At 55.5% G+C, this 26,519-nt stretch overlaps 4 protein-coding genes across 4 annotated transcripts; 2 read left to right on the forward strand and 2 right to left on the reverse strand.

Annotated features, from left to right (window-relative positions):
* The first annotated feature begins 1,774 nt into the window (after window positions 1–1,774).
* LOC123782162 (myotubularin-related protein 9-like) lies at window positions 1,775–8,570 on the forward strand. Its single transcript, XM_045782117.2, is given in 11 exon segments — window positions 1,775–2,234; window positions 2,419–2,527; window positions 2,766–2,891; window positions 3,006–3,179; window positions 3,650–3,876; window positions 5,291–5,452; window positions 5,627–5,768; window positions 5,851–6,071; window positions 8,022–8,173; window positions 8,255–8,266; window positions 8,269–8,570. Coding segments are annotated over 11 exon segments (1,872 nt in total). The 5' UTR covers window positions 1,775–1,803; the 3' UTR covers window positions 8,385–8,570.
* Window positions 8,571–8,640: 70 nt separating this feature from the next.
* EIF3I (eukaryotic translation initiation factor 3 subunit I) lies at window positions 8,641–16,540 on the reverse strand. Its single transcript, XM_045782120.2, has 12 exons — window positions 16,313–16,540; window positions 16,021–16,155; window positions 15,835–15,927; window positions 14,645–14,732; window positions 14,268–14,333; window positions 13,165–13,314; window positions 12,949–13,076; window positions 10,495–10,605; window positions 10,286–10,375; window positions 9,903–9,976; window positions 8,951–9,043; window positions 8,641–8,815 (listed from the first exon to the last, which is right to left on the reverse strand). Exons 1-12 carry the CDS (start codon window positions 16,538–16,540, stop codon window positions 8,734–8,736), a joined length of 1,338 nt encoding a protein of 445 aa, XP_045638076.2. The 3' UTR covers window positions 8,641–8,733.
* Window positions 16,090–21,807, forward strand: TMEM234 (transmembrane protein 234). Its single transcript, XM_045782125.2, has 5 exons — window positions 16,090–16,159; window positions 16,449–16,600; window positions 17,430–17,496; window positions 20,717–20,809; window positions 21,087–21,807. Exons 1-5 carry the CDS (start codon window positions 16,144–16,146, stop codon window positions 21,179–21,181), a joined length of 423 nt encoding a protein of 140 aa, XP_045638081.1. The 5' UTR covers window positions 16,090–16,143; the 3' UTR covers window positions 21,182–21,807.
* DCDC2B (doublecortin domain containing 2B) lies at window positions 21,710–26,498 on the reverse strand. Its single transcript, XM_045782626.2, is given in 10 exon segments — window positions 21,710–22,173; window positions 22,176–22,224; window positions 22,487–22,590; window positions 22,984–23,206; window positions 23,755–23,794; window positions 23,902–24,048; window positions 24,339–24,470; window positions 24,716–24,792; window positions 25,237–25,288; window positions 26,230–26,498. Coding segments are annotated over 10 exon segments (1,557 nt in total).
* Between the last annotated feature and the right edge of the window lie 21 nt (window positions 26,499–26,519).

Below are 26,519 nucleotides of genomic sequence, written 5' to 3' on the forward strand. Positions count from 1 at the left end.
GAGGAGCCCTGAGCCTCCGGCCCCTTGGATGAATTTTATTGTCTTTGCCCAAAAGGAGACACCCAGTTCCCAGAAAGGAAGTTGCTCCAGGATGAGAAAAGCATCATCCACACTAGAGTTTTGGCGTTCTTCCCAAGACCCAAGTTAAGGGGGTGGGGAGTGGGTAGAAGGCCGATGAGCTGCCCTCTGTCTTCACGACATTTGGACAAGTCACTGACTCTCTGTTGGGACAGATCAATGATTTCAGGCTGTACTCTAAAGACCTTTAGGTTCCCTCGGGACTCCCTCGGGACTGTGTATGGAATAAGGGTAAAGCTGTAGATGGACTCCTAGACCCTCCCTCTCCCTGCCCCTCCCAGAGCTTCAAACAGAGCTGTTCCCTTTCTTAAACTTTGTATTGAAATATAACAGACACACAGAAAATTTCACACATCATAAATAATGACACACCTTGCTGATTTCTCCCGGACTAAACCCACTTATGTACCCGGCACCCAGATGGAACAACTGAGCATTACTGGCATCAAGAAAGTCCCCCTGGCCTGTCACTACTCTCCCAATCTCTGACAGCAACGATTAGCTTTGCCTTTTTGTGTACCTTCCAACGGTTCTCAAACGTTAGTGTGAATGGAAATCTCCTGGAAAATGTGTTTAAGAAGACACGTGGGGTGGGGCCTAATAATTTGCATTTCTAACGAATTCCCATCTCAGCTGGTCTGGAATTTTAGAATTTGTACTCTTTTATGTCTGGTTCCTTTTACAGATCATTCCAATTTTATGTTTATATTATGGGTGTCCACTTATGATTTCTTTTCTTTGTGTGTGTGTTTTATTTTTTTAAAGATTGTATTTATTTATTCGACAGAGATAGAGACAGCCAGTGAGAGAGGGAACACAAGCAGGGGGAGTGGGAGAAGAAGAAGCAGCCTCCCAGCGGAGGAGCCTGATGCGGGGCTCGATCCCAGGACTCTGAGATCACGCCCTGGGCCGAAGGCAGAGGCTTAAGGACTGAGCCACCCAGGCGCCCCAAGTGTGTGTGTGCTTTAAAAGAAGGGGTTTGCACACGTGCGTGCGCACACATGCATGTGCACGCACACACACACACACGTGTGCACCCACAGAAGCCTGGAACCTAGTGGACCCAAAGGCCCTTTGAAGGCAGGAGTCTATCTTATTCTTCTTAGTAACCAGCACTTAACACAGTGTAGGCATCAGTGTTTAAGAAATGAAAGAATTAAAAAAATAAAAAGAAATGAAAGAATAATTGGATGGATGGGTCCTCCATCCTTTCACCTTCTATAATTTGCCAGCTTAGGTGTGTCTCTTGCCAGACCGAAAATCCTAGAGAGCAGAGCCTTCCTCAGTCATCCTTGGGTCCCCTCACCAAATACAGGGCCCAGCTCAGTGTATGGGTTGAAGGATGGAGTGATAGGAGATGGGACTTCTGAGGGCAGGACTAAACCAGAAGTGGCCCCCATAGAGGGCGCCCTCAGGCAGGGACTTCCAGCTGTGGTGGGGGAGGGGCGCCAGCTACACAGCTGCTTGCGTTTAAGGTGGACTCAGGGATTTCCCCCACCCAGCCTCAGGTGTAGGGGGAGGAAGTAGACAGTTCCCAGTTTCACACCCACCCTTCCCACCCCTTCCACCAGGGTACAAAAGAAGAGATGGTAATTTTTCTTTTTTAAGTCAGTGAGAGTACCAGCGCCTAGGTTAAAAAAAAAAAAAACAAAAATGTTGAGTGCCACCCGAGACCAAGGCACGAGGTAAAGGGCTTTAAGCAAGATTATTCTCCCCATTTTACAGATGGATGAAATTGAGGTTTCCTTAACAGGTTCTGGCCGGGGTCCTCGCTCAGAGGTGCTGGCAGTAGGAGGGGGAAATTCCTGTGAAACTGTTCGATCCCTTCTTCCAAGGGGCCTCCTTAACAGCTGTCCTGCCGGCGTCGCCAGCTGCCCAGCCAGTTCCTGTCCCTTTCGGAGCCCGCGCTGGCCCCGCCTGACGCTCCAGGAGTCTGTCCTTCTGCTGGGCCCCAGGCCCACCCCAAGCGCAATGGAGTTCTCGGAGCTGATCCGCACCGGCCGGGCCCAAGCCAAGCTCTTGCGGGGTCCAGAGGTGCCCCCACTGCATGGCACGCTATGCGTCACCGGTCACCACCTGCTGCTGTTGCCAGGGCCCCAGGCGACTTCAGACTTGTGGCTGCTTCTGTTGCGTAGTGTAGACTCCATCGAGAAGCGGTGAGACGTGGAGGGGGAGTCCCCGTAGTTGCGGAGCTTGCTGCTCCGCGGAGGAGGGGGAAGGGCAAGCGCAGTGGGAACTGGTGCCCCCTTGCATTACGTCCAATCCTAATAAACTCGTTTCTCCTCCCCTGGTGGTGGTGGTGGGGCGGGGGATACTAAGCCTAAGCCGGTCCATCCCCAGGGTCTCAGGTGACTCCGGCACCATCACGTTGCGCTGTAAGGACCTGAGAGTGTTGCAGCTGGACATAGAGGGCGTAGAAGCCACGCGGGACATCGCCCGTTCCATCGAGGTACGCCAGCGGTGCTCCCGAGGCCCTTAAGCTACCCCTATTTCGTAACGAGGGGAGTAAATAGGGGCTGCTGGGCAAGGAGACTCGGCACCCAGTGTTATCCTTGAACACAGCTAATGGCAAGGGATGCAGGTGGTCTGGAGTACGTGCAGAGGAGGGAGCTGCGGAGCGGAGGGGCAGGTAGGGCGCGGATGAGAATATTCCGACTTTGCCCAGATCCCCCGAATTCCTTCCCCAGGCGCTGTCATCCTTGGAATCGGTCATCACTTCCTTTCCGTTCTTCTACCGTCCCAAGGGCTTGAGATTGGGCGACGCCTGGCACTTCCACCCACCCGAACGCTACTACAAGCGAGTGGCTCGCGAGGTGTGTGCGGTCGTGGGGGCCCGCGGTTATGCGAGCGCAGCGCCTGGAAGGGGCGCGAGGACCGGGCGCTCACTGAGTGCCCTAACCTGGCCTTCGCCTCTCCCTGCCCCGCAGACCAACGCGTGGCGGCTGAGCGAGGTGAACGAGGACTTCAGCTTGTGCCCGAGTTACCCCCGCGCCGTGATCGTGCCTCGCGCTGTAGACGACGATGCCCTGGCGCGTTGCGCCCGCTTCCGCCAGGGAGGCCGCTTCCCTGTGCTCAGCTACCACCACGCTCCCAGCGGAACCGTGAGCCCGCCCCTCCCCACACTCCGCCAGTAGGAACAACTGCAGCCCTTCTTGGCCCTTTACTGCACTGGCCCGGCCAATTAGCCGCGCGCCTGCAGCCCGGGCTCCGGCCCTTTCGGGCCGCGCCCCGTCCTGCCTCCAACGGGGCCCGCCCCCTCCGTTCGCTCCGCCCTCCCCGGATTCTGACCCCGCCCCTCTCCCGGGCTAAGGAGTCTCGCCAATCTGGGCCCCACCCCCGGCCGTTCGGGTCCCTGGAGCCTAGTCCCGTCTTTGCCATCCCTGGACCCGTCCACGGTCTACTCTTCGGGTCCCTTTCCCCTCCGGCTACACCCCACCCAAGCCCGGGCCTTGCGCCCTGTAAGTTCCGCCGCCAGGGTCCCTGCGCTCCAGCCCGCCCCTGCCAGCTCTAGACCCGCCCTAGTGTGTAAGACCCTCCCTAGGGGCTCCCTGAGCGAAGTCCCCGTCCGCAGGTGCTGCTACGTTCCAGCCAGCCCCTGACCGGTCCCCAGAAAAGGCGCTGCGCTGAGGACGAGGAGCTGCTGTGGGCTGTGCTGGCGGGGGCTCGCCCGGGGGCCCGGGGCTTCATCTTGGACACGCGCTCGGCTCAGGCCGCCAAACAGGCCCGCATGACTGGCGGCGGCACCGAGGCCAGAGCCGCCTACCCTGGCTGGAAACGGCTGCACCGGCCCCTGGAGAGGTGAGAGGTCTTCCTGTCCTCTCCTAGACGCTCTCCTACCGGACTCTTCAGGGATACGTGGGGAGGGGGGCGGGAGTAGAGGGGTGTCTTCCAGGAACCTTGGGAACGGTTAGGCATTTCTGGGTAGCCATCCTACCTGGTGAGCATCCCACTTGCACAACTCCCCCAATGACAGAGCTCATTCTTCTCTAAGCACCCCAACTCTGCCTGGAAGGAAAAAGCCTCCTTTACCTTAAACTGAAATTTGTCTTCCAGGAACAACCTTACCCCCCCCCCCCCCCCCGCCACACACACACCCCTCTACTCCTTGGTCCCAGCCCTCCCCTGAGGGCTCTACCTGCATCTAGCCACCTGTATCACCCGTATCTAGCCAGGTGATGGTAGTACCAAGAGGAGGTCCTCAAGGAGATTTGAGCTTTGAGGAAAGCGGATGGCTCCCCTGTCTGGAGTCCAAAACTGTTTATCCTTGATTCAACCAATGTTGATTGAGCGCTGAGGCGGAGATGGTGGCAGCCCAGATGTGGCTGGAAGATCGGCCGGAAGCGGGCAGTTAGGACTGTGTGCTGAGCAGCGGTACAGAGCAGGCGCCCCTCTCCCGTGTGTAGGTAATGCAAAGAACTTCCCTGAGAATTGGAGCCCTTCGCTGACACCTGAAAGAGGAGTTGGCCAGGGAGCAGGACAGTCCCGGCGGCCGGAACGGCAGGTGTCCAGGAGCAGAACTCCCGGTCATTTGTCCTGTTCGGGGAGCTGCGAGCACTTCAGAATGGTGGAAGTGCAGAGTGTGGGGTAGAGGCAGAGAGAGATGGGGCTAGAGGGGTGACAGGGACCAGAGCAGAGGTCTTGAATGCCATGATTATGAGCTTAGACTGTATCCTCAATGCAGGGGGGAGCCACTGAAGGCTTTGACACAGGGCTGGAAAAGTCTCCATTAGATTTTCTGGCAGAAGGTCACCCTGGTGATCTTGAGCAGAGCAGTTCCCGGGAAACAGGAGCAAATACCAGAATCCTAAGAGTGTTGTGTTTCTCTTGTCAGACTGGGACTCCGCGGGGAGCGCCGTGTTGCTCCCATCAGACTGGGCTACTCCAAGGGTACGGGGACGCTCGCATCAAACTGGGCGTTTCCCAGGGCACTGTTTCCTGAGAGGGTTGTGTGACCCCCTCCCCGGGTACCCCCCAACAGACTAGGTCTCCCCCAAGGGGTCTGGGGTCTCCTCCATCAGACTGGGGAATCCTCCAAGATACTGAATCATTTCCATCAGATTAGGTGGGCTCCCCAAAGGGTCCAGTGTCCCTCTTGTCAGATGGCTTCCTCTGAGGGTTCTCTGTCAGCCTCATAGGTCTGGAGCTCTTGTCCCCAGGCTGTGCTCACCAGAGCTTCGGTGGGGATGGGATGACCAGATTCCCACTTGTGCAGGGGACGGCCCTTACAGGAGAGTTTCGTGCGCCTGGTGGAGGCCTGTGGGTACCTGGAGCAGAGCACGGACTGCTGGCGCAGTCGACTAGAGGCCTGCCACTGGCTGGGACATGTGAAGGAGGCACTGAGCACCGCCTGCCTAGCAGCCCAGGCCGTGGAGAGGTGAGCCCCCCGCCACGAGGCAGAGAACAGGGTGGACGGGCAGGGCCCTCAAGCCCTGGGCACACAGCCATGTCTCAGTAAGCATGTAGAGCCTAAAAATGGGCCCATTTGGTTCCTGGTCCCGCCACCCCAGGCTGGGAAGGGCTGGCCACCGCTAACAGCCCTGGCCCACAGGGAAGGGGCCTGCGTCCTGGTGCATGGGGCTGAAGGCACGGACAGCACCCTGCTGGTGACTTCGCTGGCCCAGCTCATCCTGGACCCCTCGAGCCGGACCGTGGCTGGCTTCCAGGAACTGGTGGAGCGGGAGTGGATCCAGGTAAGTGGCCGCTCAGCCCCAGCCCTGCCCCTCCATCCAGAGACCCCGCTTCCTCGTGCCCATCGCTCTGCCCCCTCCCCAGGCTGGCCACCCCTTCCAGCTGCGCTGTGCCCATTCGGCATTCTCCCATGCCCGCCCCAAGCACGAGGCACCCACCTTTCTCCTCTTCCTGGACTGCGTGTGGCAGCTGGGCCGTCAGTTCCCGCTGTCGCTGGAATTTGGGGAGGGGCTGCTGCTGGCCCTGTTTGAGCACGCCTATGCCTCTCCTTTTGGCACCTTCCTCTGCAGCAGCGAAAAGGAAAGGTGAGCGAAGGGGGTGTCAAGGTGGGTCGGGGCCAAGCACGGGCCAGGGTCAGATACCTGCTGTATCAGCACCGAGGTCCCTAGAAGACACCTTTCCCTTTTGGATGAGTTTCTCTTTGGGGAAAACTAAAGTGTTCTCGCCTCCCCTGCCTCCAAACCTCACCCTTCCTCCTAACTTCTGCATACCCAAATTTGAATGGGTCCAAGGCCAGTCCTTTGGACCTACCCAGTCTGTTCAGAGCCAAGAGCAAGTGTACCCCTCGCTTAAAAACAAGGCCTGAAGGGGAAAGTTGCTGCCAAGAAAATCATTTCTGGGGCTCTCGACCACTTTGCAGGGTTGATTCTAGTAAAACAACGGAGTAGAGGTTGAAAATGGAGTCACATTGTTTGGGCTTAACTTCCGGCTCCACCACTCACCTGCTGGGTGATCATAGGACACCTGTTTCCTGTCAGTAATAAGGAGGCTTCTAGTCGCAGCCGGCATCTGTGTGGGCCGGGGCTACGTGTGGAGTAGCTGGGGTAAAGCATGGGAGGTGCTTAGCACAGTGCCTGGCACGTGGGCACCCCAGCAGTGGTTGTCCTTACCATCTGGTTTGCTTGTTGCATATGCTCCCAGGCCCCCCAAAGCCATCTTTCTCTCGTCAGTTTGGCATGAGGGGAAGGAGGACTCACTCGTCTCCTTGCTTTTGTTGCCTGGCCCCCCACCCCTTCCGACCAATATTGTTTTCACTGACTCCACTGCTGCATCACCGGGGTTAGAAACTCTTACCTTTCTGTACCTCCGTTTCCCCTTTCCTTCATATACAGATTTCTCCTAAAACTTTCTTACCTTGTCCTTTCCTGTCAAAGGCCCCTTCTACTAACCCCAGTCCAGACTCTTCTTTCCATGTGGGCTGTGAGAACAGCCGCTTCACTGTTCCAGCTGTTACCAGTTTAGAAAACTCACCAACAGGGATGCTTGGGTGGCTCAGTCGGTTAAGCGTCCAACATTTTTTTTTTTTAAGATTTTATTTATTTAGGGGCGCCTGGGTGGCGCAGTCATTAAGCATCTGCCTTCGGCTCAGGGCGTGATCCCAGCGTTCTGGGATCGAGCCCCACATCAGGCTCCTCCACTAGGAGCCTGCTTCTTCCTCTCCCACTCCCCCTGCTTGTGTTCCCTCTCTGCTGGCTGTCCCTGTCAAATAAATAAATAAAATCTTTAAAAAAAAATAAAAAAGATTTTATTTATTTATTCGACAGAGAGAGAGAGAGCAGTGAGAGAGGGAACAGGAGCAGGGGGAGTGGGAGACGGAGAAGCAGGCTTCCCGCTGAGCAGGGAGCCCGATGTGGGACTCGATCCCAGAACCCTGGGATCATGACCTGAGCCGAAGGCAGACGCTTTATGACTGAGCCACCCAAGCGCCCCAAGCGTCCGACTCTTGATTTCAGTTCAGGTCATGATCTCAGGGTCATGAGATCGAGCCCTGTGTCGGGCTCCATGAAGGACTCCATGCTGGATGTGGAGCCTGCTTGATTCTCCCTCCCTCCCTCTCCCTCTGCCCCCCACCCCTTGCTCGTGCTTTTTCTCTCTAAAGAAAAAAACAAAAACACACCAAGAGTCACTTGGGCCCATTTCTACTTTCTTGCTCTTGGGCTTGTAGTGTCCCCTAAATATTTCCATGCTTTTACACGCCTGGTGAACTTCTGCGGACAGAACCAGCCCAAGGGGCACATTCTCAGTTATCTTCCCTGACACTTCCAAGCAGAGCTAAATGGAACTCCCGAACAACTAGGGCTTTGTCTTGTTCTACTTTATTCTAGTGCTCAGTACAGGATCTGACTGGCAAGAACATCTGCAGGAGAAAGGAGAGGTTATCACAGTCCCCAGGGTGGCTGTCACCCTCCTAACCAGGGTCCCCAGTCCAGAATCCCAGAAGGCATAGCTTGAGTCTGGAAACTCACTCCCTACAGATGCCTGTGTGAAGTGAGGACTCGAACCCACTCCTTGTGGTCTGGGCTCAACCAGCCAAAAGAGCAAAGGAAACTCCGGAACCCGCTCTACGTCCCCAGTCCCTTGGCCATCTGGCCCTCTGTGGAGCCCCAGAGCCTGCGACTGTGGCAAGGTGACTCCCTACCCGGCCTTGTCCCCTGGGGAGCTAGGCCCTCAGCTCAGCTTCCTTATCTGTCCTCCTCCTCTTTCTCAGGCTTGTTTCTGCGCTGGACCCGCCCGAACCTTCAGAGGTAGCCCGGGACAAGGTGTGGCAAATAGTGACAGATAAGGAGAAGACAGAGGGCTGTGAGCCAACAGTTTCAGCCTCTGAGCCCCAACTTTAAGTGCTGCCTCCTTGGATAGTGGCTGAGATGTCCCGGAGACTCCTCCAGGTCCCTCAGCACCTTTGGACCTTCGATGAGGGCGCCTGCAGCCCAGCCTAGTCCAAAACATACTGAAGCTCCAGGTTTGAAGTGTCTGTAGTGTAGGGAGAAGGTCTAAATAATAAAGATCTCCATGACTGGTTATCAGCTCACTGGGGTATCACTGAGAAGGGAAAAGGATGAAACAGTCCCCACAAAAGTTCTGACCAGAAACCACTTCTTTCCAAACTAATTTATTTCTCAGAGTCCAAAACTTTCCGTGAGCCCTGGCCCAGAAACTTGCCCTGGTCCCGATGGAGATCCAAGCTTCTTAAGCCTCAAACTCAAATTCAAAGTACTGCGGGTCAAAGTAGTGGATGCGGACATAACCATCTTCACCGCCGCTGCTGTAGCTGGGGAGAGAGCGAGCCAGGGACCAGTCAGGTGTCCCTCTGGAGGGAGGCAGGCCGGGGGGGGGGGCGGGGGGGCATGGGAAAGGGCCAGAGGCCAGACCCAGGCTGAGCTCAGTTCCCTTCATGGAGCCCTACCTCTTGCCATCGGGATGGAAGGCAACACTGTTGATGGGTCCAAAGTGACCCTTGACTCTTCCAAACTCTTCTTCAAAGGCCAAGTGGAAGAACCTGGAGGGTGGTGGGAAGGGACAGGTCACTCTCCATTTCCTTCCAAGGCATGCTGGACGTACCACTCCCCAAATGCAAAGCAGAAAGTGGGAAAACGGGGATGGGGGGGGAATGCGAACAAAATAAGAGAAGGGTAAGACCGGACCCAAGTGTCTGCCTGCAGACCCGGCTAACACTTCCTTACTGCGCGCTGGGCAGCGAGTAGCAACTCGTGCATTTAATCGGCTCGATTTTTATAAGGTAAGTATATTATTGCTGTCCCCAACATACAGTGGAGAAAACCAGGCACAGAGAAATACAAGGATGGGTCCGGGGCCTCAGAGGGAGCCCAAGGTCATTCTCGTAACCGCTACATTACACACTTGTCACAGAAGGCCACAAACCTGGCTGTACTTCCTAGCAGGCAATGAAATGAGGAAGTCTCAGGGATATGGTTTGTGTCCATCACAAGACACTCCATGGGGTTTCAATTTGGAAAACTTTAAGATTTTAAGATTTTATTTATTGGTTTGACAGAGAGCACAAGCAGGGGGAGCGGCAGGCAGAGGGAGAGAGAGAAGCAGACTCCCCACTGGGCAGGGAGCCCAGGATCATGACCTGAGCCGAAGGCAGACGCTTAACCAACTGAGCCACCTGGGCGCCCCGTCCCCACTTTTTTTTTTTTTTTTTTTTTAATTTGACAGAGAGACAGCCAGCGAGAGAGGGAACACAAGGAGGGTGAGTGGGAGAGGAAGAAGCAGGCTCCCAGCAGAGGAGCCTGATGTGGGGCTCGATCCCAGAACGCCGGGATCACGCCCTGAGCTGAAGGCAGACGCTTAACGACTGAGCCACCCAGGCGCCCCCCGTCCTCTTTCTTTACCTGGCTTCAAACTTGCCGATCCTGGTGGAGGTGGTGGTTACATCCATGGCTTCCTGACCACCGCCCAGCACCACCTGAAGGGAAGAAGAAACTCTAGAGAGGCCCAAAGGGCAGGCAAGTCCATTTTCTGTCTTTTACCCCTAGCCCATCAGCTTTTAATATGTCCTACATCAGACTGAGAGGATGCTAAGGGCAGGGCCCACAGATCCTTCTGCCACCTCCTGCCCTGCCCTCTGGGGCTCCCGATCACTCAGCCTTCTCGTTGCCCTGGGAATCTCCTCTCTACCTGACACGACTTCCCACAGAGTTCGTATCCCAATTGCTACATGAACACTTAGGTCCTCGAAGCATCTGAAGCTTCACCCCGGGTGGGGTTCCCTTACATGGTCATAGTTGGGAGAGAGGGCAGCTGAGTTGACTGGACGTTCTGTCCGGAAAGTCTTCTGGTGTTCAAGAGTTGTAGAGTCAAAGAGCTAGAGAGAGAAGACAGGGGAAGAAAATCTGTAATAGTTTTCCTGAGGGCAAGTCGGGCAAGCCCGAAAGCTCTGCAGGGGGTGGGAGCAGCCCCGCCAGACTCCTTGCCCAGGCTCACCTTGGCTGTGTTGTCCTTGGAGGCGGTGACAAACATGGTCATATCCCTGGATAACTGGATGTCATTGATCTGCCGGGAGTGCTCCTTAACATTCACCAGGACCTCTCCAGACTGGGGAAGGCGGAAGAGTGAGGCTGCAGGCGGCCAGAGCTCCACCGGCCCCACTGCTCCGCCGGGCTTCTATACTGCTCCCTGTCCCGGCGGGGGGTGGGTCCGGTCAGCCTAAAAATCCCCTGAACCAACATTCACCCCCACTCCCAAGCCCAAGCCCCCATCCTAACCTGGCCCATGTGTACACATTTCACCAACACGGCTAGTCTGGCTGGGAAAACACGGGCTCATGGTGACAAATCTATGGACCTAGGAACTAACCAGCACGTCACAATGGTAGAGCTGTTTTCACTTCCTCCTTTCAACAAATAGTCCCCGGCTCGTGAATAGTCACAATCTGCGGAGCCCTGTACCACGGGCTCAACACCTGACTTCGATCGTCCTCATAACAACCCTATGAAGTGGGTCTTTTAAAGGGCGTCTTCAAAGGAAGAAAGTTAAGGTTCAGAGGGGTGATGTGACTTGCTGGAGGTCCTGCAACCCGTAGGACGCAGAGAGCCCGCGCTCACCCCCTGCCCAGCCAGGGTCGGCGTCAGGTCCACCAGGACGGCTGCATGTCCAGCTTTTTTTTTTAGATCTTTTCAAAGGGCCATTTCATTTCCTCACTTCCCTTCCCACTCAGCAACCTGCTAGCCTGTACGGTACGAAGAGCAGAGTTTGAGAGTCTGCCCTCAGAAGCACCTCTCGCTGCCTCAATTTCTCTCTCTAGAAAACAAGAGGACTAAAAACCCACCACCCAGGGTCACCGTAGGGCTACTGGGACTGTGTCTTATTTGACTTTGTTGTGACAGGAACCTGGCCTATGTTCTGCAGACATTGGTTAGATGATTAAAAGGCCTTGTGAGCAGTGTGCCTCGCACACAGGAGATCCTCAGAGAACTTTCCTTTCCTGATTTATTTTTGTTGTTGTTTTTAAGTAAGCTCTATGCCCATCACGGGGCCTGAACTCACGACCCCAAAATCAAGAGTTGCATGCTCTACTGACCAAGCCAGCCAGGTCCTTTCCTGAATTATTTTTACCTATTCTGTGAGAAGGATGTATTTTTGTCTCCTCCATCAATGGTAGGGACATATCTGGCTCCTGTATTTCGGGGAATAAGCACCAGCTTTGCAGTCAGGCCTGTCCCGGCACAGAACAGCTCCACTATGTGCTGACATCAAGCATTATGTACGCCTTGGACCTTGGTTCCCATTCCCTTCCTGCGGGTGGGTCTGGGACCTGGTGGACTATAGTCAGTGTTTGCTGAGTGACTGACTAACCCTTATGGTAGACCATGCGAGCACTGCCCAGGAACCCGGGCACCCAAATGAGAATCCAAGACAGCCCAGGCTTGACCCTTTCCTTACCCCCCATCTCATCAGTCACCCCTAAATATCTCTTGACTCTGTCAGGTGCTCCACATCCCCAGAGCTGTTGCCTCATTCAAATCCATTCTCTGAACTAAGCCTCCAAAAGCCTTCTAAAGAGAAAGATCTGGGGGCGCCTGGGTGGCTCAGTCAGTGAAGCATCTGCCTTTAGCTCAGGTCATGATCCCAGGGTCCCGGGATCGAGTCCCCATCAGGTCCCTTGCTCAACGGGGAGAATGCTTCTCCCTCTGCCTGTCGCTCCCCCTGCTTGTGCTCTCTCTCTCTGACAAAATCTTAAAAAAAAAAAAAAAAAAAAAATCCTTAAAAAAAAAAAGAGAGAGAGACAAAAATCTGATCACCAATCACCATTTAAAGATTCCCTACTGCCTAAAGGAAAAATCACAGTTCCTTACCTCCTGACACTCAAAAAAAATCTAGTTGCTATCCACTTTCCCCCACACCCGTCCCAACAACCCCCTATTCCCTTAACCCCGTGCTTTTGCGTGTGTTGTTTTTTTCGCCTGCGGAATGGCCTTCTCTTCTTGCTTGAAGCTCCATGTATTCTTCACGGGCCACCTTCTCTGTGACAGAGGGCGCTTTCTGTACTTGGCTGAGACCTCCATGGCGGCACAACTCACCACCTGACTCCTGTGCTAGCTGTCTGCCAGTCTGTCTCCCTGAGGGCAGGGAGTTTCAGGTCTTTGCCCTCAGAGCCCAGCACGAGGCCTGGCACTCAGTGGCGGCAGGAAAAGGCTTACCTGTGACCACCATGAACATGTCCAGAGTACTCTGTGGCCAAGTTTTCCAAATGCCCAATGTCATTTGATCCTTGCAACATTTTACAGACAAGAAGGCTCAGGGAAGTAACTTGCCCGAGTTCATGTAACCAAGAAGTGGTGGAATCTGTATTCGAACCAGGCCTTGCTCTTCACTACTGCGCTACCCTGCCTCTTGGAGGGAGTCATTCCGCTGGGCTGGGCCCACCCTCTTCCTCACCTTGGCGCTATACTGGTTGAGCTCCCCGCCCTCATGGCCCGCGATGATGCACTCCCCCAGGGGTCCCCAAACAGCACTGGTGATCTTGGAGTCGTTGCAAGGGATCTTCATGTAGGGCTCGTTGTTGTCTGTGTGGGGGAGGAGATGTCAGGGCCCGGGCTCTGGAGCCGCAGCCTGCACCCCAGCCCCAGTCCTAGTACCCCAGCGCTGGCTCACCGATCTGGCTTGGATCCCGCAGGTCAAAGAAGCTCACAAAGCACTGGTAGCCCATCTGCTTGTCCGTGGAGAACATGATGATATTGCCCCCAAAGTCAAAGCCACACGTCCGGACAGCTGAATTGGTCTTGAGTAGGGCCAGCTGCTTCCCTGGGGACAGGCAGAGTCTGGGCTACCCCCTGCCCGATGCCATTGAGGGGAGGACACTCTGTTCCTGCCTATCCTCCTGTCCACTGTGTCCCCTGCTCTAGTGACCACACCCACCACCGCCTCCTCCTCGCTGCTGTGCTTTGGCTCAAGATTTTTAACTTGCTCCCCGCCATCTCTCCTCAGACATCCTGTGGCTGAGGCACTGCTCATAGTGCCTTGTAATACATCTGTCTTCTCCTCAGAACGCATTCCTCCACAACAAGGATCTGCTCTCTTCTCTCTGCATGTCCCCAGAACCCAGCATCGACCTGGCACAGAACTGGGTGCCCAGTAAATATTTACTAGAGGGAGCAGGTTAATAGGCTCCCGTGTCTTTGGTCTGTTCTTCCAATACTCCCCACTGCTACCTGAGCTCGCCAAAATGAAACATACTCTCCCCTGCTCAGGGACCTCCATGGCATGCCAAGTCCTACGGAACAAAGCCAAGCTCCTGAGTCTGGCATTCGAGGCCTATTCTGACCCTAGCCTGCCTCCTCTTCTCTCCTGACTGTCTATTTCATCCCCGAAGAAGCAAGAGCTCCCATCGGATCAGATGACCTGGACAGGACACTTGCCATGATTTCATTCCAGCATGTGCCAAAGTGGTGACCTCTTTCTCATCCTTTAAGCCCCAGCTCGTATGACATTTACACTGGGAAACTTTGCCGGGTTGCTCCCATCCCCATTCCAGGCAGTCAGCTGCCCTCTCTGGCCTTCCACAGCGCTCTGTGCTTTCTCTAAGGCGCCTTATAGCTTACTGTACTGCCTCTTTGCTTGTCTCTTCCTCTCCTTGTCTCTTTCTCATTCCTTGGGACAGGAGCCATCTCTGGGTTTATCTGTTTCCCCAAAACCTGTTCACTTGAACAGGTATGCTGCAGGTCCTCGCTGTCAGGTGAAAAATGATCCAGGCTTACCTGTTTCACAGTCCCAGAGACGACAGCTATTATCAGCAGAGCCGGTGAGGACATGTTTGGTGTCCCCTGAAGAGAGTGTTAAGAAACATGACCGAGTTGACCTGAGCCCTTGTCCTCCTGGAAAACCATCTGAATCACCTCCCCATTCAGCCCCAGACAGCCTTTCTTCCTCTCTTATCTCAGAGCATTCTAACTTCCTTGTCTAGAACTGGAACTTGTCTTGAATGTTCCCCCAACCAGTGAACGGACCGGGGATTAGGAGGTAGGTATCATTCCCTAGACCCACAATAGCCTCCCAAACTCCCAACTCCAAGTCTGCAGCCTCTCCATTGCTGGCAAACTCTGGGAGCACAGACTCAGAGCAAAGACAAGGATACAGTCAGCATCTACACACCACACAGCTCCAGTATGGCCCATATAAGTGCCCAGCCTCTCACCATTCACAGAGTACCACACATTGACAATCTGGAGGAGTCAATGACAATGTGACACATGGTAAACATCCCAGGCAGAGCAATGGTCTCCTACTTAGAGGTTCCCCAGGAACCCTCAGCAGCCTCTAGCCAGGCCAGATTTTGCCCTCTCCTGCTCATCTCTTGGGAAATAGCAGGTTGCTGGTAAAAAGCTGGTAAAAACTCCTGGATTCTCCTCCTTCATACAAGTAAGTGGCAGGGGAGTCAGGAGGCTTGCAAAAATATCTCCGTGCCATTGTCCTGTTCCTTCCCCAAACCCTCAACTACAGTCCTTCTCTTCTCTGAGCTTATTTTCCTGTCTGTAAAATGGACACAACAATAATGCCTTCTTTAAAGGGTATCTGTGAGGCTTCAATAAAATGATGTCTAAGAAATTTAAAATATAAGTGACTAACAATTCTCCACTAATATACACGAGGTACTGACTTGAATAATCTCATTTAACCCTGAGGACAACCCCACGAGGGAGGTACTACTAGTCCCCATAATTTATAAAAAGGGAAACCAAATTTAGAAAGGTTAAATGACATGCTCAAAGTCAAACTGCTACTCGGATGCAGGGGTCAGGATTCAAATCGGGTCTGTTGGCTTCCGAACTCCCACTTTTAGCCATTAGAGTAAACATCTTCCATACGGAGGTGCCTCAAAGGGCAGTACTGTGAGGGACTGTTCGTACTCAGTGAAAAGCAGGATGGGGCCCAGAAGGACCTACTGAAATGAGACGGGGACACCTTCAGTAAGTCCTCTGTTGTCCCTCACTGCCCAAGGATCAGTTTTCCCCTTCTAGAGGTAATCTGTTCCCCTGCCCTGGGAGAACAGTCACTCTCGTCCCCGTCCCCCTTCCATAATGGTCTCTTGCTCTTTTTCTCCCGTCCACTTCTCCTACCAACAACTGCGTTCTTTCCCGGTATAATGCTCTCGCCCACCTACTCCCGGGATGGTCTCTTCCTACTTCTCAGAATGGGGAGCTCTGCGGTTCCCCTCTCACGGGAAAACCGGTTTCTCCACCCCTCGCCCTGGCAGAATGAATTCGCCCCACCCGGCGGGCCCCCCGGCCCCAAGGTCCCGCCGGCCCGCCCTCTGCCGACGCTCACAGGGTCCTTGGCCACCGTGAAAAGGAGGTCTCCCTCGCGGTTGTACTTAATCTGCGTAATCGATCGCTCATGGCCCTGCAGCAGGATCGGCTTCTGTGGGGACAGGACAGGTGTGTCAGCGCCCAGGATCGGCCCCCGCCCCAGTCCCAGACCCTCACGGTAACACCCCAACTCCGGGGAACTCACCATCCCGGCGTTGACGCGAGGAAAGAAGCAACGTGAGTAAGACCGGAAGAGGCTTCGGCGCCACTTCCGGATTGTGGGTCTCCGCCCCCTTCGTTCCCGGAAGTGGACGGGAGCGGCGTTGCCATGGCGGCGTCTCTTGGTGGGTAGGCGGCCCCGCCCCTCTAGGGGCTTCCCAAACCTTGCCCCGAGTTCATTTCCCGTTACACCTCCGACACCTGACCTTGACCCCTGCTCGAACCCCAAACTCCGGGCTCCCGGATCTATCTCCCTGGCCTCCCGGGACCTGTCCTACCCGCCAGTCGCACCGGGGCGTCGGAGAGCAAGGGAGGGATGTGGGGGCGGCTGGCTGGGGAGGGGAGGCTCGCGGAGGGCCGGGCCCAGCGGGCGGCCGTTTGTTGGGGGTGAGGGTCACTCGCATCTCCATCCAGGGCAGGTGCTCTCTCTGGTGCTGGTGGCCGCCTTGTGGGGTGGCACACAGCCGCTGCTGAAGCGGGCCTCCTCCCGCCTGCAGCAGGTTCATGAGCGGACCTGGGCCCGGCAGTTGCTGCAGGAGATGAAGACCCTCTTCTTGAATACCGAGGTGTGTCTGTGAATGGCCCCTTTCTCGCGCATAGCTGCTAAAAATTTGGTCTCTGGAGTCAAACAAGGCTGGGTTAGAATCTGCTCCCCACCAGCTTACTCACTAGAAGCTCTTGGAGGAGTCCTGTCCTTGAGCCTCAGTTTCGTCATCTGTAAAATAGGGAACGTTAATGGTAGCCATCTTACAGGGCAGATGTGAGGATTCAGTGAGGTGAGGCACAGAGAGCACTTAACATTGGGCCCAGTACATAATTAGCGTTCAATCTATAGCTGCTATTACTAGTATTTTATTATACTAGTTAGAGGTGATCCCTCCAACAGACCTTCCAAAGGAGGACTTGGGACTCAGATTGACCCTGGGGAGGGAGGATAAGGAAGGGTATGGAGAACTACCTCTGACCCCAGTGCTGCCAGCCTAGGCTAGTGGGAAAGACAAGGCGTAGCCACAAGCACCTCTCAGGGCTAAGGGCTATGAGAGAGATACAGATTAAGTGCTTCCTGAGTTCACAGGAGGGAGGCTGGAGCTAGGAGCCTTGGGGAATGCTTTTTGGAGGGAGTGACATTGGCATTCAGGGATTTGCAGGATGGGGAGGATGGGAACTAGCAGGGCTGAGGGAGAAGCATTCAAGGCAAAGGCATGGAGTTCAGTCAGTAACTTGCCATCTGCCCTGGAAGGGTCCTTTTCGGAGGGCTAACCACTCTCTGGACGCTTACAGCTATAAGGAAGCTTTCGTGTAGCTTCCTCCGAGGAAGGGCATATCTAGAAGCTCAAAGAAGGCAGTGCTCCTGAGTCAAGCATCACACTGACTGCAGGTTTCTTCTGTTTCCAGTACTTGATGCCCTTTTTCCTCAACCAGTGTGGCTCCCTTCTCTACTACCTCACCTTGGCATCAACAGGTGGGTCTTTGACTTTGAACTGCTATGCTCAGTGGTGGAGGCCACCTGGAAGGGTGCCGGAAACACCTTGTTTCCATGAGTGCGGGAGAGCCCACTATCTCTGGTTCCCTCTTTGCACCCTGTTCTCTGAGCACCTGGGGCACAGCGGACTGTTTGTGAGTATGCCGCCGGGCACTCGGGTTGGTTTGAAGCCTAGCGGTCTCGTGCAGCAGCGGAGGAAGAAGGAAGTTTCATTTGGCTGTGCCAACAGCTGGCCTTGACACTCTTGCTTCCACGGTGTGCTATCTTGACCAAGTCTCTTATTTGAGTGTTGGTTTTATATGATGGTCTTTGTAGCATTGAGAGGATTAAATTCAGTGTATGGCAAGCATCGAGCAGAGTAGCTGGTGCGCCCTGTAGGAGCTCAGTGAGTATATATTTCCTTCCTCCCCCTGATTGTTGACTGTCCTCTCCTGCCTCAGATACTTTACTCGTTGTACACATTTTACAGCCATACCGCAGAGATAGTGCAGGTTCGGTTCCGGATTACTGCAATACAACAGATGTTGCAGAGCGGGTCAGATGAATTTTTTTGGTTTCCCAGTGCACGTGAAAGCTGTGTTTAGGGGCGCCTGGGTGGCTCAGCTGGTTGGGCATTTGACTCTCAGTTTCGGCTCAGGTCATGATCTCAGGGTCGTGGGATCGGCCTCGGTCGGGCTCCCTGCTCAGCACAGAGTCTGCTTGGGTCTCTCTCCCTCTGCCCCTCCCCCTGCTTTCTCTCTCTCTCAAATAAATGAATCTTTAAAAAAGAGAGAGAGAAGTGCAATAAAACGAGGCAGGCCTGCATGTGATTCTCATTAGGACACTGGAGCAGATATGATGATCTCCATGTAGGAGATGAAGTGACAAAATTTGGGGCAATTTATTTCCCTTCTCTGAAGTCCCAAGCATGTCAGTGCAAAAGGATTTGAAACCATATATTACTTCAAGTACATGCTCTTGAACTTTACTATGAGAAATCTCCCTGCTGTGGTTTCATCTGGAATCTCACCCAGGCACGCCGGGGACTTGAGGGGAGTTTGGGCCCCAAATAGCTCTGGGGAACCCCTCGGAGGCCATGGGAGAGTGAAGAGACAGGCTGACCTCCAGGGCTGCCACCTTAGCTTCAACTAAGGGCAATCTACCTTTCTCTCTTTTACATGTGGGGCTTCTCATAAGACATCATTTAAAAGAAAGTTTGAGGGGCGCCTGGCTGGCCCAGTCGGTAGAGTATGCGCCCCTTGATCTCAGGGTCATGAGTTCAAGCCTCATGTTGGGTGTGGAGATTACTTAAATACAACTTAAAGTTTGGAAAAAGAAAAGAAAGTTTGAAAGCCTGGCACTCCCTGCTGCCCAGGAATGCTGAACCCTCTGGCCGGCTGACTGCAGTTAGCCCTTTACCGAGTTTTGAGCAAATGGCAACATTAGGGTCCTGTTATGTCATCACCTGCCCGACCTCCATCCTGTTCCATCTGTCCGTGATAATCAGGCACAGTGGCCACTTTATCAAGGATTTACATATTCAGCCAAGGACTAGACACACGACCCTGTTCCATCTTACAGCAGCCCTGTGGTACGGAGCTGCTGTCCCCTTGCTATCACTGTTACAGGGCACAGCGAACGAGGACCTAACCAAGGTCACACAGGGAAGCCTAGGTCTGATTCACGCCAGTGCCCTTGCTCTTCCACTGCCCCCTGCTGCTCCCCTTCCCATCTACTGCTGCAGACCAGTCGTTAGCCGTCCTGGCGTGCCATGGGAGGGCGGTAAGCCCAAGCAAGCAGCTCTGAGGAGGTAGGCGTTGTGGTCATTTTCCTGGACGGGCAGTGCGAGCCACGGTGGGGACCCTCGGGATGGGAAGCAGGACAGTTCCTCCCCTTCTTGAAGGAGGTAACCCAGGAATGCTGGGAAGGAATGAGCTGAGGAGCCAACGTGAGAGGTCAGCCTGGCCAGTCTTGTCGTAATCAAGTAACTCAGGATCTGATTTACCTTTTTCTTTTTTTGGTATGTGTGTAGTAAGAACACTTAACATGAGGTCTACCTTCTTAAAAAGGTTGTTTTGTTGTTGCTGTTGTCGTTTTTTAAGTAAGCTTTATACCCAATATGGGGTCTGAACTCACAACCCTGAGATCAAGAGTCACGTGCTCCACTGACTGAGCCAGTCAGGCGCCCCCTATCTTCTTAACAAGTTTTAGGTGGGGGCGCCTGGGTGGCTCAGTCACTCAAGTGTCTGCCCTTGGCTCAGGTCATGATCCCAGGATCCTGGGAAGGAGTCCCACATCGGGCGCCCTGCTCTCCTCCCCTCTCCGCACCCCCCCCCCGCCACTCGTGCAGGCATTCACTCTCTCTGTCAAATAAATAAATATATTTTTAAAAAGTACAAAATTTTTTGTACAAAAAGTGCAGAATTCAAGCGTAACACATTTTCAGCTAACCGTGTTAACTGGATTAGTCTTTCAAGTTTGTTGATTGGGAGTCAGGCCCTTGGAACTTCAAAATTAAAGGACCGATCCTGGGATCCCGGGCTGTCATGCCCTCTACCAGCCCTGTGGGGCCAGTCCTGAGCACATACCTGCCTTCCTGCTTCTGACATCTTTTCCTCTTCTTTAACTCCATGAGGCCCGAGCCGGAGCTGAAGCAGACTCACGTGCTTCCCGGGCTATTCGGTTTGTCCATCTCCGTTTGGTTCAGTTGGGGCCCAGGCTGTGGAGTCAGGCCGACTTGGTTTAAGTCCTCAATTTGCCTCAGTGTATGTGTCTTCTCTGAGCTTTCGTTTCCTTTATGCAAAGTGCTAATGCTCTTCTCGCAGTGCTGTTGTGAAGATTGAAGATGGGTACACAACTGGCACTTAATAAATGGCGACTGTGCTGGTGCACTCACCCTACTGCATCCTTTCGGCTTTGGGGCCTGTCTGTCCCAATATCCTTGCGATCTCAGGAGCTCTTCGAGTGCAAAGACCTCATCCTCAGCCGCAAACCCGGGTGGTCCCAGACCACCTTGTTGTTCGGGTCCTCGTGCTGGAGTGGAGGGAGCACCGAATATACAGTCGGGAAACCTGACCTGAATCCTGAGCTTTGCTGCGATGTCATCGGGAAAATGAGATAGCTTCTTTTTTTTTATCAGGCTGTCTTGATAAAATGTGTTTTTTTGCCTAAAAAGGCATTTTTTGGTATCTCAGAGGTTTTTTTCATTCTGATCACTCAGATCTGACCCTAGCCGTGCCCATCAGTAACTCTCTGGCCGTCGTCTTCACACTGATTGTCGGGAAGGTCCTTGGAGAAGATATCGGTGGAAAAGGTAGGTCAGGCCCCTGAGAGCGCGGGAAGCCGCTCCTTGGGCCTCGCCACGCTGGTCAGCCCTTTCCCAGAGCCCGGCTGCCACGGGCGGGGGAGGAGAGGATCCTTCCCCATCCCTCCCCTTTGCTTGGCAGCTCTCCTGCTTCCTTATGGCCGTCAGAGTTTCCTTGCCCTGGGCATTCTGGGGACAGACCCCATCTGCACTGGTCCCTCAGCCCTGCGCCAGCTCCTCCTAGCATGGCTGGGCTCAGCCCCTCGATTTCTGCCCGTTCTCCCAGGAGCATTCACAGGCATGGTGCTCACCGTGGTGGGGATCGCGCTCTGCGTCACGAGCTCCGTGAGCAAGACCCAGGGGCAACTGTCTGCCCTTTGAGTGGGCCGATGCCACCCTCCAGCCCTTCTGTGTCCAGGAAGCCGCTCACCCAGGAGGCGCAGCCAGTGAGCAGACAGACCTCGCAGTTCCCCCTCTGAGCCTCCGTGCCCTCACCCCTTAGGGGGCGAACAGCTACCTCGGGGTGGCTCACACGGGAGAACCACAGTGAAAGATCTGTTCAGCTGCTAGGATTTAGCACAAGAGACTTCATACCTCCCCGGCAACCTTTCTGCCCCAGCAGCTGTCCTCGTGCTGTCATGTCAGGCCCCCAGTGCAGCCACTGTCACCATGGCCTGATCCAGACTGTCACAGCAGCAGAGTGCACGGGCTGCACGGAGCCAGCCAGCCGCCGTCCGAGCCAGACATGCACACAGGAGGCCGCAGGGCTGCCAGGGGCCTTGGCTGGCTGAGGCGGGGCCCTCAGGGGAAGAAGTACATCGGAATGGCAGGTGTAGAGGAGATGGGCAGTCCAGGAGCCTTGCCTGGCCCAGCTAGGAGGTGGGTGGAAGTCCTCATCTGCCCGCCCCCTCAGACAGACAGTCTGGGGCCCCAGCACCACGTCACTTCAGCCACGTGGCGCAGTGCCCGGCGAGGGGTAGCCTCAAATAAATCTGCACTAAACAGACGGAGGACAGTAAGTATTCTTTTATTGCGACAGACCTGCTCCCAAGTTTGTAGCCTCTCCTCGAAGCTCAGTTGGCTCCTCCTGTCTCTGGCCAGAGAACCCCTTAGGAACATGGCCTCCATGGCTAGGGCTGCTCGGCTCAGAAGGAAAAGAAGACCGGGCTGTGGGTTTAGGAGCAGAAGAGTGGGCCGGGGCTGAGGGGGCCACAGGGTATCCTGTGAGCCCAGGGGAGGTGCTGGGTCCCCTGGAACAGGCTGCTGGAGACGAGGATTAAAGGTGGCTACAGAGTGGCCGCCCCAGTTCCTGGCTGGAGCTGCTGGCTCCCGAGATGGCAGAGATGGGGTTGAGGCTGAGACTGCCGTGCCAGCCCAGGCTGCTTTTCCGGGCGCAGGGCCTCGTCCACCGCCTGTGCTGCCCTCTGGAGGAGGCGGAAGGCCACAGGGAATGGAGCATTAGCGTCCCCTGTCGCCTCCAGCCCTCAGCTGAAGTGTCAGACCCCCGACCCCCCCGAAAGGAAGAAGCTTTACAAATGCGGACCTGCCCTCTCGTTCAACAGGGTAGGAGGTCGGGCCTGGACGGTTAGACCTGCTCACGGCCCCAAGGGGGAGCTCTCCTGCCCCCGGGCTGCCATTGGAGCTCAGAGCTCCCGAAGCAACATACTGCTTCCAGCCCCCGCCTACCTGATCCAAGGGTTCCTCCGTGTACGTGTCTTCATCATCTGCCACTTCCTGGGCCCCTGCTGTCTCCTTCCTCGGGTGGGGAGCCTCATATACTCCCTTGACTCCTGAAGAGGGAGGCAGTGTCGGCGGATGCCCAGGCCGAGGAGCCCTGAGCCTTTCCCTTGCCCTTCTCTCCCGGGCCCTTCCCCTCCCTTGAGCCTTGCTCTGTGCTCCCCACTACCTTGGAGACTAGCAGGGTAGCTCTGAGGCAGGCCATTGGCCCCCATCCCTTCCAAATCCCACCCCTGAAGTTTCTTTGTGCCTCATTTCATATTGCCAGCTTCCTGCGAAGCAGCCAGGGACTGCGTGTGCACATGGGGCAGCGGGAAAGATCTGTGCTGACATCAAGGCCAGCTCTGTACCCGGGCATTCTGCCCCCACGGACCTCTCCCACAACAGCAGGGACCATTCTGTGTCACCGTCCGAGGGTGGGTGCAAAGGGCCTAGGGTCCCCTCACCTGATGGAAATGAGAGCGTGGGTAGCCTGCTGCTTGGCTGAATGGCCTGCTGGGGTCTGGCGTAAAAAGCAGATGGCTCAATGTGGCTGGGCTCCTTCGGAGAGGTCTGGGGTGCCTGAGCCCTGTGGCCCTGGGCCCGTGGAGGGGATACTGGGCTTGGGCTGTGGGTGATGATGGTTCTTGCCTTCTCTCCCCTCAGGCCAAGCTTGCACGCCCCTGGGGCCTGTGGGAGTTTGGGAGAGATGCCGTCCGTCTTCATAGCCTGCATCCTCCCCCCGGCTCCCTCTTCCCATCAGGCTGCCTTATCCAGGGACAGAGCCGCTGGTGCCTGGCACTCAGGAGGCCCAATGAAGCCAGGCCGTGTCTCCCGACCTCCCACCCAGCACTCATGGGCTCATCTCTTGGGAGGGCTCAGGCCTGGGATCAGCCAGGGAGCTGGACCCCGCTATGTCAGGGAGGCCACTTCTCTCTCCCAGCGGCCCGCCCGGCAGGAAGGCATCAGCTCCGGCAACTCAGAGGCCTCCAGTCTTCACAGAGCCGAGCTGAGCTGCCTTTTATACCAGCTTCTGGTCTGGCCCTTGCCACTCAAGAACTGTGTCACCCTGGACAACTGACTTCACTCCTGTGAACCCGAGTGTCTCCTCTGGAAAATGGGAATGGTAACCTCTGTTCCACACAAGGATGCAGTGTGATGTGAGAGCCTGAGCTGAAGGAGAGGTCAGCCTGTTACCCCCCTCCTTTCCTGCCTCCCGTGGCCTCCCCGTCACCTACCTGTGGCTTGCAGGGCTTTGACTTTGGGTCTGGGGGTTGCCTGCAATGAAAGGAAAGGTTTATAGTAGGCGGAGCAGGCAGGGGTCAAGGTGGCTTCCTCCGCTCTGCCCTGCTGCCCCGCTGCCCCGCCACCTCACACAGCCATACCGGCAGCCCCTGCGCAGCGAGGGGCTAGGCACCAGCAGCTCCAGATAGGGGAGGGCCTTGAACTCCTCCTCTCCGACCGCCACATAATAATGGCCATTCACCAGCGCCTCTCTTGCTGCCAGTGGGAGCCCCTCCAGGGTGCAGAGTCTGGGAGAGAGAGGTAGGTGAGTAAAGGCCGGTGGACAAGATGCCTCTTCATACTCGGCAGACTGGGACGGGGTGGGTGCGGCTCTTCCGAGGTACCCGTTGGCCGCCGACCCTCCGGGCACACGGGCCAGTCACCTCGGCTCTGCCCCGGCTCCAGGGGCTCAGCTGGAGGGGCCTCTCCTTAGGGCATAGAAGGAGGTCCTGTTTGGGGAAATGTGCTTTCCTTTTGCCTTGTCGTCCGCAAGGACAGCCCCGGTCAGCAAGGGGGGCTCCCTGGAGCCCACACTCACTTGCACGCAGCCCCGGCCTGCAGTCCGGCCCGCTCAGTCAGGAGCTTCAGCACGGTTTCCCAGTCCTCGCCGGCAGCCTGGGACAGCTTCAGGCTAAATGGGGGACTTACCAGGTCCCCGTTCCTGAACACACTGGGACAAAGAGCAGTCTGGTAAGGAGAAGGGTCCCCAGAACGGCCCACACATGGAGGAAGAAGGGCAGCACAGCCGGAAGGTGGTCTGAGAACCGGGGTATTGGTCCGTTTTCACCCATCAGGCATGTTGGGATTTTCTATATCCCCACCAGTGACCAAGGGCTCCAGGAACAAACCCACCCACATTTTCTTGGTCTCACTGAAACAAAATCTGTGTTTCTGCTCCCCCTCATTGGCACTCACTGGATATAGCAGGGGGAACCTGCAGGTGGTCGCGGTCCAAGGGTCCTGTCACCTGGGTAGTGAGTCACTGGAGGACCCTGAAACCCAAGTCAGGCCCTCAGATCAGGAGAGAGTTGAGGCTTTTGGCTAGGGGTGGGTCAGTCCAAGGCGGGTAGGGTGAGTGAAGGAGGGGGCAGGGAGGGTGGGATGGGTCACACCTTTCACCAAAGGAACCTTCTACCTCCCCGAAGTCACATTCCAACCATCCCCTTGCCCCCATATGTTTTACAACTTCCTCTCTCTTTTGGGGACCACAACCTGGAGATAAAGTAAAAGGCTGGGCAAGGAGCAAGGGATAGTCTTAAAATCCTGTACCCCAGGAAGGGTAGCAGCTGGCTCCAGAGTGGATGTGGGGCGTGTCCCCCATGGACCTGACAGATCCTGTTATTTCTAGAGCCCCTGACTTCCCAGGCCAAATCGGGGGCAATCCCAAGAGGGGTGAGAAGACAGAGGGCTGGAGGCCAGCATCCCCCAGGACTCACTCGTAGTCTGCTGCCCTTCCCACCTGGATCCTTCCATCCAGGGGGTAAATACCTGAAAGGACAGATGGGTCACAGGTCATCTTGGGGAGCCTGGGACCTCAACACCCTAGTGGCTGCCAGAGTGAGGGCCTAGGGCACAGCTTACCAGGTATCCATTCCCACCGGGATACTCTCAAGACATCTGTCCAGAAACAGATGCTGGTCCTTCAACCTGCCTTAGGACCCTGCGTCAGGCTGACCATCCAGACTGGGGTCTCAGACACAAACCGTTAAGATTAAAGGTCAAGAGAAACTAGTTCATTAAGCATCGTACTGTATCTCAGAAATTCTCTCATTCACAAGGTTTTATCTCATTTTCTGTGAGACGAGAAAGTTACATGACTCACCTACAGTAATACGGAAGTGACGGAGCCCAGATTCGAAGTCTGTCTGGCTTCCCACCCCTTGCTCCTTATGCTACTGTAAGCAACCCCAGGGGACAGCTGAGTAGCACCTGGAAGCCAGATCTGAGTTGGAAGCTCAGACACTCAAAATTCTTCTCCCATCTTGGAAGGCATGGCCCCACGCTGCAAAGGGGATGACCCCAGCCCGTGGAGAGCCCAGGATGCCTAATTACAGCAGGGAGGAAGCCATGGATGGATTTAGCCTTTGGTGCTAGAGGACCCAATCAAGAAAAGCCTTTGGAGAAAGGGGCTCCACCTGCAGGAGAATGTTCTCGCAGCCTGGTTCTGACAGCATAAACATCAGCGTCCTACTTCGCCTAGAGCTGTGGCTTCGCTCTTTGTAACTTGCGTACTCTGAGGTAGGTGACTCAGCCTGTCTTGATTTCCCATTCTAAAGAACGGGGAACAGAGCACCCCCCTGCGTAGGGCCGCTGTATTCCCGAAGAGAACGTACCCAGTGCCTGCGCATACACAGGAAGAGCGAACACGAACACGACTGCTCTTGCAGTGACCGCCCTCCCAAGGCTGTAACCAGCCCCGGCCCACTCACTGCAGCTTGCGGAATCTTTCGAAGCCAGCAGCCACATACTGCCCTCCGTTCTGCAGGTCGGCCAGGTCAGTGACAGGATGGCCACCACAAGTATAGAGGGCCCGCACAGCCACCGGGGCCTGCACAGTCGAGGTCACCTCACGGAGCAAGGTGTCCAGGGTGGGAAAGCGGCGTTGGCTCACCACCAGCTGGCGGCCTGGGGAGAAGGGGTCCCCGTTCCGGTATACCACCACCCTCTTGGCTGCTGGATTGCCACCGCCGGCCATCATGTGTCCTCAGCGAGAGACGCA

This window comes from Ursus americanus, chromosome 33 (assembly GCF_024610735.1).
Source record: "Ursus americanus isolate L20-20 chromosome 33, mUrsAme1.1.p, whole genome shotgun sequence".
NCBI lineage: Eukaryota > Metazoa > Chordata > Mammalia > Carnivora > Ursidae > Ursus > Ursus americanus.